The 13,682-nt window shown below is 26.6% G+C and overlaps 1 protein-coding gene across 1 annotated transcript in view; it reads right to left on the minus strand.

Annotated features, from left to right (window-relative positions):
• Positions 1-12,968: 12,968 nt before the first annotated feature.
• LOC101496849 (protein WVD2-like 3) overlaps positions 12,969-13,682 on the minus strand; it is a 4,422-nt gene continuing 3,708 nt past the window's right edge. The window contains exon 7 of the mRNA XM_004495287.4: positions 12,969-13,523. Within this exon, the coding sequence (XP_004495344.1) occupies positions 13,248-13,523 (276 nt within the window). The 3' untranslated portion in view covers positions 12,969-13,247. The remainder of the gene's footprint in view (positions 13,524-13,682) is intronic.

Here is a 13,682-nt window from a genome sequence, read left to right on the forward strand (position 1 = left end):
TTTAATTGCTTTCTCAACTCAACTTCACTATTCAGCAGCACAAGGACCTGAAATATTGTTACGATCAAAATTAGCTTGTGTAGGGTATGAATGTGGATGCAACTAGCCCCTCTATAAAATTATGTTTACCATCATATTATTTGATTAAATTATAGGTTGCTCATGAATCAGATTGTGATATACAATAATAAAAAAATTATTTGAGCACCATAAAACAGGTACAATATTGTATTTTGACCATTAAAATGTGTTTTTGTCTTAGTTGTAGTTGAGTATAAGGAAATTGATATGACTAGGCAGTACAAAATTATACCTTTTTCTTTTCTTTTCCCTTCGGTTTTCAAGAAAAATGAGTTTTTGATAATCCAAAATTCGATTAAGAGGTTTGTAAAGTATATCCAATGATGGTCTAAATAATATTCGAACTCAGGTACTTCCAACCAATTTGTATTTAACTAAAACTCATTATCTACTTGAGTCCAATCGGTTGATCGGTACATAATTCATAATTAGGGTAAGACTAGAAATTAATTGTGAAATTTAATTAGGTATAGTAAGACCAAATATCATCCTTTTAAATTTGAAGCTAATTTAAAAGAAAATGAACGTGTTAATGATCACGTGAAACAAACATATAGAACAGAAAAGAGAATTTCCAGAAACAAACATCAGTATTCATTGGATGAATTACCAATTTGCCAATATAATAACTCTACTATGTATTGATATGAAAACAGCATGTACATGAATGAAGTAAGATACAAAATTCCAAAATTGACGTATAGAAAATTGGTAAAAAAAAAGCGTATACGTACCTGTTTATTTGATTAGGAAAATTCACATAAAAAATGTATGATGTGTGTGTGCATTAGGGAGATGAGAGAGTTGAGTAGCAGTGTTCGAGGGTAAGGATCCGCCACGTAGACCAATGCCATTCCACCACTAACAAATCAATGTACTTTACTTGATTCTTGCTTATTATTATCCTTTATTTATAAATTCTTTTAAAAATCATCCCAACATTAACCACTTCAGACACAAGTTTTAATCTAAAGTATTTTTTTTTTTATAGTTTATAATAGTATTTTAGTAAAATTATTTAATAAATTAATATAATCAATTTTGTGTAATATTATTTATTTAATTGATAATAAAATAACTAATTTATTTTTTGCTGAGATTATATTAATTTTAGATAAAATTTTATTAATTTTAGTTGTAAAAATATTATAATATAATACCTTTAAATTATAAAGTACAGTATGTTTTTGGAGGCTTTTTTTTATTACAAATTAGAGATTTTTTTATTAAATAATTTTTTATAGAGATTTAAAGGGATTGTTTTTGTGATTTTATCATTTACCGTCAAGTTGGTATAACATTAAATCACTAAACCCTAACTTCTCAAGTCCAATTTTTCTCCAAAACATACGCCAAAAGCTAAATTGTAATTATGCATGCAATATTTATTGTGAACCTCTTAGATTTTCAATATTGACTTTATTAATAGATATGTAAATGCATATATATCATGTACACGTATAATAAGGACAACCATCTTAAAACATTTCGTGCAATGCAAGGTTCTATGTCACACATGCAAGACTCGACTTGCAAAGCAAAGCTTTATTCCAAACGTGTTTTGATAATCTACATTTTAGGTCAATTTATATATACATAATTAAGATAATTATTGACAAATCAATTACTTTAGCGCAAGATTTTATGACACTTATAAAAGTCTTCGTAATTTATTTACAACACAAGGCTCTATGTCAGATTGTCATATAATAATGAAAATCACTAAGAAGCCAATTAATACATTACAATGTTTAATGTCACACGTGCTAAGGCTCTATACCACACATGCATAGAAAACTAATTTTTGCACCAATCATGAGAATTTGCACTTAATGAATTAGTGTTCTCCTGTTCATACTTTTCTTCTCAATTCATCGTCTCATGCCTCTAAATATCTTTGGTGTTGAACCCGTTGCCTTATTCTTTCTTTCGAGTACATATTCAAGGCATTGTACAATTTTGGTGATAGCTAAGAAAGTTATATATGCATGCATAACAAATTTGTTACTAAAGGTTTTGGCTAAAGGAGATTCTATTGATATTTGCATTTCTATTTTGGAGATCAACAACTTAAGACTGGTAACAAAACATCGGTATACATGAGGTATAATTTGTTTTTTTTGGGTGAAAGAACATTTGGATTTAAAAGTTGTTGTGATAATTCTTCATGGAAGCCATACTCATATTGCATTGACGTAGATGAGGGGAAAAAACACCTTAAAATTGTGTTATATTAATGCAAATGAATATTACAAAAAATTGAGAAAATGTAATACAATTGATTACGGAAGCTTATTTATAGTCATTCACAAACAAGTAGATAAGTGTTAACTTCTTACTAATAAATGATACATGACTACTAACTATATACTTAATATATTGTAAGACCAATTTGTCTTACATTAACACATGATCGAGTTTATGACAAGTGTACGTCAACACCGCCACAGTTCATAAATGTCCAAAAAAACTGTTTGTATTAAAAACTTTTTTTTAAATGGATTTTTGTTAAAAATTTGATAGAATAATTAACATGTACCAATTTATTTTTGTTAAGACTATAATTAAAGCTTTTTTCTCAAGGACTAATATGAGATATGTGACTTTTGTAAGGGATGAGAATGACAATTCACTCTATTAATAATATTGTTAATTAATATATAAGCAAAGAAAGAATTACTAATTTTTTGAGTCAAATAATGCACATTGAAGAATGTAGTATAGGAATTAGGATTGAGAATAAGATCCAGCTAGAACAGAACCATACTGCATTATGGGATTTTCATGAACCATGCATAGCCGTCTGACCCATATGATGTTACGGAATTTCATGCACACCCACATATGGCATTAAAAGTGAGGTGTGGGTTAAGACTTAAGAATAAGGGATTGTTATGATGGTATTCTTAATCTTAAAAAAAGTAAAATTCAATGTTTCGCTTTGATGGATTTGGTACTCAAAAAGAAGTTATACCCTACTCATGCAACAAATAAAGCAAAATTAAAGGTCTAAAACTATTCTTTGCAACTCTTCACAAGCAAAGCCAATGGACAAAAAGTCAACTATAAAAAGATAAGTCACAACTTTTTCTATACATCAATTATTTTTCAAATAATATAGTGAGAAGGGGAAAAGGTAAGACAGTCAAGGTTTTGTTACAAATCACATGATCAAAGAGATAGAGTTTCAACTCATAAGAAAAATAAGCTTAATAGAGAGAAAAAATTGTTCAGATTTCATATTGATTGGAAAAAGATAATGAAAATGAATTAATATGCTTTGCTTTGCTATTTTATATAGAGCTTAGGAGATCAACAAATTTAACTAAAATCCTAACTAACTAACTAAACTTTAACAGTATTTTATATTTCTATTAAGTTTTCACAACCAATTTCAAAGAAATTATCTGTGTTTTGTTCAATTTTACTACAATATGTTTTCCTTTGATCAAACAAAACTAAAACACATTATTCACATTCCCTACTCTTTTGGATAAATAATTATTTTCTCCTATAAATCTATAACATTAATCAGATTGGATATTGTTAATGTTAACTATATATTCAGGAAACATAAACAAAAGGACTGTGATGGCTTTTTGAGACAGAGAACTCTTGTGTTTGCCTATCTAAAAAAAAATCTCTCAAAACAATTATGTAATATGCTGGACAAACAAATTTTAAGAGGCAAGAAGTCATATTTGATATTTCCTGAAGACTTTGGTAAAAAAAATTCAAAAATCCACATTTTTCATTGGTGTTCATTATAAATTGAAAGAATGAAAGAAACACAAATTTTCATCAAAATATTAAGAGAAAGGATCTTTGAACTAACTTACACAATAGTTGGTCATTGAATTCTCTTGGAGATGAAAGATATAAGTTGAATTGTCGACAACAAAACCATGCTAGATACTTTGAGTTAGGGGGAATGAAGCCTGGTCCGAGATCATTCTTAAATCAATTCAATTTACTTAAGGTAAATGGTCTCGAACCAGACACAATTCCCCTCAACTCTTTGATCATATGTGTATACAAAGAAAAGTGCGAGAGAAAGTATTGATTTGAGAGAGAAGCATAGAGAGAGAGAACTGATTGATTTTGATTTGGCCATGCATTGTTTTCCATGAACCATTATATACGTCTAGATGGGGAATGTGTGGGTCAGATAACATAGTGTCCTACTTGGTATGGCTCCTTCCATCTTATCAAGCTTTTCACACATTTTAAGTATATATGTGCCATAGAATATTTTACCTTTTCTTTTTATTTCAAGTGATCTTTGTAAAAAAGATAAATATCCTCTCCCTTGGTAAAATAATTTTTTTTTCTTCTTTTCAGGGCAAGAGATTGTTCACTTTCATTATTATTAGTCTTTCCATATTTACATTACTACTAAAATTATACAACTCTGAAACAATCAATTAAACTGCGTTGAGTTTGTGATTGAAGACTGCAGTTCAATTCCTACATCACATACTCTTGAAAAAGGGGATAAAGTTTTAAATTGCGATTTAAACACTTGAGCGGAGATTAGTCTCATAATCTATATAAAAGGATCAAAATTTGTGAAGATATATTGTAGAGCTACTTGGTATTAGATACTCTAATTAAGATGGTTTCCTATATTAAAAAAAATACTAATTATGTTTTAGAAAATGAAAAGGAAATAATTAATTTTTCCCATTTTTGTTATTGATTGTAAAGGTTTCAAATCAATAAAAAAGATTGGTGGATGCAAAAAAGTAAACAAGAGCTCTTTTAGCATCTCTTTAAAGGCCTGGCAAAGTTTCCTTTAAGTCCTACCTACCTTGCCAATCTCTTACCAAACAATACCTATCAAAGAAGCTACTTGCTTATTCCTTTTTGTTGGAATATTGAATAGTTCCTATTTATATTCATTTTTTTTATATTATTTTGGAATGAAATATAAATAGATATAACAATTTTTTAATAATATTATTTTTAAATTTTATGTTAGAGAGTATTTGACATAATTAAATTAATTCCTCCTAAATTCAAATTACCTAAAAATTTCTGTGTCAAACTTAGATCATTACATGTACACTATTGCAAACTTGTGACACCAGGACTTATGCTACACTATTGCAAATTTATGAAATCTAGTGGATACAGTGGTTCTACACATTATATTAATTTTTTTATGCAATAATTTTGTATCTTGAGAAATAAGATGGAGTTTGTTGCTTATAGAGATGATGTCAAAGTGACTTAAGCAGTGATGAGTAAAAGTGGTGAATTGCATCTCATAATATTGAGGTTAGTGTTTAAAGGAGTACTCTTTTGCTTTCCACTTTGGAAAAGGGGCAAACCAATGAAGAGATGAATAGAAACTCTTGTTGGTGAATGATACTCCCAAATGGCATCAACTCAAGCTTTTAACATGTCCTATTTTTAGCACAAGCAAGGGTATTGGAAAGTGGATAGTGGACACCAAATTATACTCATATTTTTTGGAATTTTTTAAATAGCTGTTATTTGTGATCAAAACGTAAGGTAGTTATAGAAAGTAATTTGTTGGACATTCAGAAAAATTAAAATTAAAAGTAATTTGTAGGACTTGGTCCTGATGGGAAAAAAAGAAAGGAATGCAGCTAGGTAAAGTAGGGCTTTTTTTTTTATGAAAGATAAAGAAAAAAACGTAGGGCCTATTTTCTTGGGAAAATGTTTTTCATTTTTTATTTTTAGGTATAAAATTAAAGAACTGTTACTTTTTTTCATTCTATTTTTTTTTTCAAGTTGTCCGTCTATTTCTTATTATCAATGTTTTGTACAAAGATTACCAAAACAAAATATTGTACAAGAAACAAATTGAAAATAATGTGACAATATTGTAATGTAAAGTAAAAACAATAAATGAAAATACCCAAAGTTTATAAGCCCACTAAATTAGGAGTAGAGTTCCTACTTTGATAATTATAATTATGGGTGTTTGTAGTGTAGTTTGAATAAATTTTACAAAAAAAATAACATTTGATTCAAAAATTAAAATATTTATAGTTCGATTTAGTTTTGATAAATCCAAATTACAATTTGTAATTTTTTTTTAATGTTATGTTATAAAATTACATTAAAATATTACATATAATATATTAAAAATTAACATGACAGAAAAATATTGATGGATTATGTTTAAAATATATAAAACAATAATAGAAATACATCAAACTAAATAGATAAATATTATTAAAAAATAATTAAAACTAACAAATAATAATTTAATATAATATCTCATACTAATGAAAAAATATAAATAAAATTATATATACGATTTCATTCAGTTTTCTTCGATTTATAAAAATGAATCTAAAATTCAATTCAATTTCAAAAAAAAAAATTTAATCACCTTTAATAATATTTAATTTTGTAAATTGATTTGTAATTTTTTTAGAATTGGTTTGAATGGCAACACGTGAGTTGACAATTACTAATGTTCACAGGAGAGCATGGTCATTGGTCACACTTGCACCACCAAAAGAAATGAAAGAATGAAAGTAACCGAACAGAACAACAAGCGACGAAAGTTATAAACTTAGGGAATGTAATGATATATAAATCAATCACTAGCAGTCAAAAAGAAAATAAAAATCACTAAAATCTTTGCTTGCACGTTGTGCATTCATAATCATATTGGTCAATAGCTAGCTACTACTAGTAGAACAGTTACATGAGGAATAACAAACGATAAATAGTTAAATACAGGCACAACAAAACAAGTTGAAAAACTATGTGTGGTCGAAGATAAATTAAGAATGTAATAGGAAAAAACGATGGGCCCTCATCAAGGCCCAACACGACGAAATTGGTTACTTCGTGTTTTCTGCAAGTTAGCGTTCATTTCCCAATATATACAAGAGGCGTGTTAATTGGATAAAATAAAAAACTTAAAAATAGGAGTTTTGATTAATTAATGGTTTACCATAAGAGTTTTGACTAATTAATGCTTGACCACACATGATGCAGTGAGTGGTTATTATTTAGAAGAGTTACATGTTGCCTAAAAGTTGATATACAGCTGTATACAATAAAATTGATCCTCTAAAAATTAATAAAATGAGCAAATGAATAGTGGATATTAACAATTTTGGTTTATGTTTTTAAGTTAATTTATGTATTATTTAAAATTTTAAATAATTATTTATAAAGATGTTTAGAACATTATAAAAAAAAATTCAACAAAGATTTATAATTTTTAACAAAAAATATATTAAATATGAATTTTTAAATACTAAAAGTTTAAAAAATTATATTTAATTCATATTTTGTTATAAAAAATTAAATTTACGTGAAAAATATTTTATAATATTATAAACATATATACAAAAAATTATTTAAAAATTTCAGACAATACATATGAATTCAAAATTAGAAATCAAACTTGTTGATGGTAAATATTTGAAAAACAATTTTTTGAAGAATTTTTTGAAAAACTAAAAATAAAATACGGTATATTTATAAAGACAAAAAATTTATTTAACCTCTTTTATATTTGGATATATATATCTATATTAAGATTATTTGAGATCGATTTTAAGCATTTTATTTGTTATGTGTCAATCTATTAACATATATCTTCTCTCATTCATTTGACTATAAATACTTTGATTTGAATTTAATATAGTTAGTTTTCATTACGACAAGTCTCTTTGATTTAATTAAATTATTCACAAACCTCAAATAGATAACTTTGCTATTAATAATAATCAATAATAACGTTATTTTTTATTTGCTTTTAATTGATTGTACTCTTATTAAAAAAAAAAAGCTAAATTACATCTGTGTCTCTTAACTTAATTTCAGGTAACGTTTTAGTCCTTTATCTTTTTTTTTTCCCCGATTTAGTCCTTTATTCCTAACAATATCAAATAAAGTATGAAAATATGAGTTTATTTGAAGATTTGCGTTACGAATTTGATGAAATTTGTATTATATTGAAAAATATAATTAATTTTATGAGCTTTGATTGAATTTTTTTTTTTGAATTTTTGTATAAAAAAGGATAATATTGTTGAAATTTTAAAACATAAAATATCAACTTTGGAAACTTTGCATTCTCACATGTTTGGATCAAACTCATAATCAATTTGTTTTTCTTTTCAAATAAACAATTATATACCCAAATTATTACTAAATGGTGGCAGCAACGTGGGAACATTACACTACTTGCATCAGAAACCTAAAAATATTAGGTACATACATGTTATAATTTTTGTACAAAGATACATATTTTAAATGTTACATATCTATAATATAAAATAGTATTTTTTTAAAAAAAATAAATATATATAAATCATTTTCTTAAAGTTGATTAATTTTAATTTTTTTTAAACTTTATATTTACATCGACTTTAATAAATATAGATTCAATTTATTTTTTCTTTACTAAAAAAATATTTATTTTGCTATTTTCTTTAACACAAACTAATATTCAATTTATTTGAAAATATACTTGAATAAAAAAATTGTGTTTGACACAGGTCTACATACTATAGTGCTATATAAAATATGTCTGATTCGTGTGGAATAATATACGAGAGAAGCAATAAAAGATATTTTTATGTCTTTTAATTAGAATATGCAGCGATTTCTATTAAAGTTTAAGTGGATTTCACGGTCGTTAAGGTTGTATAATGAGACATATACTTTTTCTTTCTTAAGATATATAATAATTATATCATTAAATAGTATAATGTTTGTCATAATCATTATTATTTTTTTTTTGTTGGATTCATTTTATTTTTTTTAAAGAAAGGCATAATTTATATAATAGATTCAATTAAGCTGATATAACAAACAAGTTTGATCAAATATTGCCATGTAACTTTAAATAAATTATTAATATTAAATAATACAAAATATATAAAACTCATTAAATATTAATATAAGATTATTTTTCTACCTCGTTCAAGCTCAACTATACCAATTTAACTTGTATTTTCAAAACATAATATCCTGTAATAGAGTATTTAACATATGTTTTTGGAGTACTGTTATCATGGCCATAAATACAATCCTTTTTCCTTTGGGAATATAAAAGAAGCCTCAATCACTTTAAACTAATGAACAAATGAATGGTATTGTACATGTATCCAATTTCATACTATGTTCCCTTGTAAATTATCAAGAAGATTTATATGTTTGACAGCTAAAACAAAATGAAAAATTTATCATGTACCTCCATTTTTATATTTATACTTCATAATTTTTTTTAAATGTCAATTATACTCTTAAGTTATTATTTTACTAATTCAATTTTTTTTTTTTCATTTTATCTTTTTCAGAATCAGAAAAAAGATTTCCAGTACACACCTTATTTCTGAAATTTTCTTTTTAAGTTTTCTGGTATAGAAGGTTCTTACATAAATTTTTTTTTTAAGTTTTCCAGTACATAAAATTGTACTATCGAAAAATTTCATTGAAAAGATTTCCGGTACAGAAGCTATTTCCGAAAAACTTTCTAAGAAAAATTGTCAGTACACACTATTTTTAAAAATAATAATATACCATAAATAAGATATCATAAAAATTTTTAAATAATAATATACCATAAATAATTAATAATTAATATACTATAAATACACCATTAAATAATTAATACATCATAAATACACGATAAATAATTAATAATTAATAATTGTAATAATTAATATGTCATAATTAATAATTAATACATCATAAATTGTCGAAAATGTTAAGTCTCAAGTTTCTCGAAACACGCATTTGTACCGGAAAAGTTCAAAAAAGTTTTTCGAAAAAGTGTCCTGTACCGAAGAACTTCAAAAAATGTTTTCCGAAAAACTGTACTGTACTGGAGAACTTCAAAAAAATGTTTTCCGGAAGATGCTTCTCTACCGGAGAACTTCAAATAAGTTTTTATGTTGTGTACCGGAAAACTTGTATTAAAGTTCTCAGGAAGTTTTAAAAAAAAATTCTTCCGAAAAACTTGAAATGGTAATTTTTTTAAAGTTTTATCATTTAAACAAGGACAAAATCGTTATTTTATTCATGATTTGGGGGTATAGGTATAATTAGGGGGGTATGGGGTAAAATTTTCAAACAAAATATGTAATGATTGTTCCAATCCAGGCCCAATTTTAGGAAATCAAAAACTCAAACCCGATAGGGAAAAAAATTGGGCTTAAACGGTTAATGCGTTTCATTCAGTGAGATGGATTTGGCTTGTGCTTGATATTCCCTCCGTTACAAAATTTAGCACGAGGAATTTAACTTACACTCCTCATTTATATCTCTTATTCCCTAAAATATATAAAAATATATTTTTGTCTGTTTAATTATATGACTTTTTTTCAAAATACAAGTAAACTATTTATCTTTATCTTCAAAATTTTGATTAAATTTAAAAGATTCAAAATGTAAACTTTTATATTTTTTTCAAAAAAAATTAATTTAATGTAAAACTTTTTAAATGTAATTTTTTCAAAAGTTAAAAAATAATTTAAAATTTTGGATGAATATAAAACTTTTGAAGTGCAATTTTTTCAATAATTTAAAAAATATCTAAACTTTGGATGAATATGAAACTTTTAAAATGCAAATTTTTGAAAAAATTTAAAGGAATTTTAAAATTTTAGATGAATGTGAAATTTTCGACATTCAATTTTTTTAAAAGTTAAAAAACAAATGAAACTTTAGATTAATGTGAAACTTTTAAAATGTGATTTTTACAAAAGTTTAAAAATAATTCAAAATTTTGGGTAAATGTGAAGCTTCTAAAATGCAATTTTTCAAAAGTTTAAAAAAAAATCGAAATTTTCGATGAATGTGAAACTTTTAAAATGTAATTTTTCCAAAAGTTTGAAAACTTCAAAACTCTGATGAATGTGAAACTTCATAAATGCAATTTTTTCAAAAGTTTATAGAAATTTCGAAACTTTAAATGAATGTAAAATTTTCGAAATACAAATTTTCCAAAAATTTAAAATTTTTGAAACTTTGGATGAATATTCAACTTCCACAATGCAACTCTTTTCAAAAGGTTAAAGCAATTTCGAAACTTTAGATTAATATGAAACTTCTGAAATATAACTTTTTTAAAAGTTTAATATATTTTTGAAATTTTAAATGAATGTGAAAACTTATTAAATACAGTTGTTTTTAATGTTTAAAAAAATTTCAAAAATATGGATAAATGTTAAATTTCCTAAATGCAATTTTTTTCAAAAATTAAAAAAAAAATGAAACTTTCGAAATTCAATTTTTTATTAATTTGAAAATTTTGATAAACACAACTTTTGAAATGCAATAAGTAAAATTTTGGTGAATAAAAATGTGTCAAAATATATAATTTCAAAAAAATTCACTATCAAATAGAAAATAGTGGAGGTAAAAAAGGGTGAAATAGTTGGGGGTGTGGAAGCTAAACGTTAAGGATTGATAGTAGATTTTTCATTTAACACATGTAAGTTTAGCACAATTATATCAAAATTGTCTTTCATTTAATGGTTGTTTTTAAAAATTAAATGTCCATTTTTTATGCAATTAAATGAGATGAAAAATAATCTAGATCATCAAGGTGAATTTTTGAATGAGATTAACAACATTTTATGTCAATAAACTAACTATAATGTTGTTTACGGTGAAAACAACTTCATTTAATAGAAAAAGCAACAAACATTATACATGATTTGATACAATTTGAATTGGGGCATTCCCCATCATAGTCTAGACGCAATTCTAAGAGAAAAGTCTCTTACGAACAACAACCTAATATCCATTCATTCAATCTCTTACGAACATGGACAATGGCAATATGGAAATGCGAAACCAGTCTTTTCCCGATCCATACATATGTGGTTCAACTGCACTCACTAAATTTGTATTAACTCAACTAGTAACTTAAATGAAAGAATAACATAGGTCTTCACAAAATATTGGAATAATGAGAAGACGCATGTCTGAATATGAATAAAATAATATAAACAAATTAATCGTTCGGTTTAATGAATACAAGCTCAAACTTGAAGTTGTAGAGAGGAGGTTTAAAACTTGGTAGCATGTTCTTCCCTTGATAGAGCAGTTTGGCAAAGTTTCAGCTGTAAAATTGGCGTAGGTTGCAAATGAAATACTATTTGCCACCAATCAATATCCCTACTTCTTCTATCTCTCATCATAATTCCTTCTATCGGACTCTCAGTTTAGCACAAAAATGAGTAAAAAAGATAATGAGAAGATGCATATGTTTTTATTTCCTATCATTTAGATCCATGACAATATGGATGAGAAATAATTGAAGAAATGTCAAGTATGGTACCATATATGTCTAATGTGTAAAAAGTGTGACGTGTTTAACGTGCAAAATATGTGTGACATTTGGTCACAACTGAGTAAAAGTATTTTTAGTGGTATGTAGGCCGACTCTTTTAATTAAATAGGTTTTTTTAAAAGTTTTGGTTTGATCAACCCTATTTCCACCCTAACCATGATGGCATCGCTGAATCTTGCTTAAGTCAAGTGGGCCACAATCACGTAGTTAGATTTGGTTTAGGGTTTAGGGAAATCCACAAAATTTGTAATAAATTTAATTATATTATAGCAATTTACATAGTTGAGTTTGTACATTTTTAAGAAGAGAGAGATGAAATAGAGAGTTAGCTGAGACTTTCTAAAATCAAAATTTATGATCCTCTAAAAGTATATTTCCAGAAAAATCTTGCTTATCCAAACGTATAGTTTCAGACAAAGAAAAAACCCCAAAATAAAAAAGATTGCAACGACCTGAAAAAAGTAAAATTAAATAGGGGTGGAATGGAAAAATGGGAGTGCAGAAAGCCACTTTTATAAGTTATTTGTGTGGAGGCCTAAAGGGATTCAGTGGCCTCCCCTTAATAACAAAAAAATAGCAAGAATGAAACATAACTTACTTTGTTCACTTAATAGCATTATTTTCCAATAACTTAAAACATTCTGACCCTGAAGTTCAAGCTGAGAGACAAATGCTTAAATAACTCTTATGAGCAATAAGACTTCCTTTTTTACAAATAAGTTAACACTTAACATAAATTACAAATAAACATTTTCACATATGAAACATTGCACACACCAGCAAGTGAACACGCTTCACAAAGTCACAAGAAACAAGACTTCATTCCCCAGATTCTCATAAATTAGAACTGAAAAAACTAAACTCATTGAAAGCTTGACTGCCAGCTGATCTCCATTTCGGCTTGTCCAGTCTTTTTGATCATATTAATTTCTTCGATTAGTTCAGTATGCTCGGTCTCATTTTCGAGGCCACCCATGCCATTGTTCACATCACTCAAGTTACAGTTGTTGGTGTTCGGTGTGGGATGCTTTCTCTGCGCAGCATCTCCTTTCTCCTTGACCCTTTCAGATGAATTAATTGCACCGCTGTTGCTCTTTCGCCGGCCGAGCTTTGGAGATTTTGCACGTGTTGGTGGTAGCTGGCCCATACATGTTAACTTTGTCATAAACACAAGTTGAAGAATATGTCTACATATATAACTTGATCACCCAATGAAGGGCAAATTGTTAGGGAGAACACGAGTTCGAACCCTAACTGGAAGAGTCCTTGTCCAGACTCTACTAACCTCCCTGCTGAA

The sequence above is a fragment of the Cicer arietinum genome, chromosome 4 (genome assembly GCF_000331145.2).
Source record: "Cicer arietinum cultivar CDC Frontier isolate Library 1 chromosome 4, Cicar.CDCFrontier_v2.0, whole genome shotgun sequence".
Taxonomy (NCBI): Eukaryota; Viridiplantae; Streptophyta; class Magnoliopsida; order Fabales; family Fabaceae; genus Cicer; species Cicer arietinum.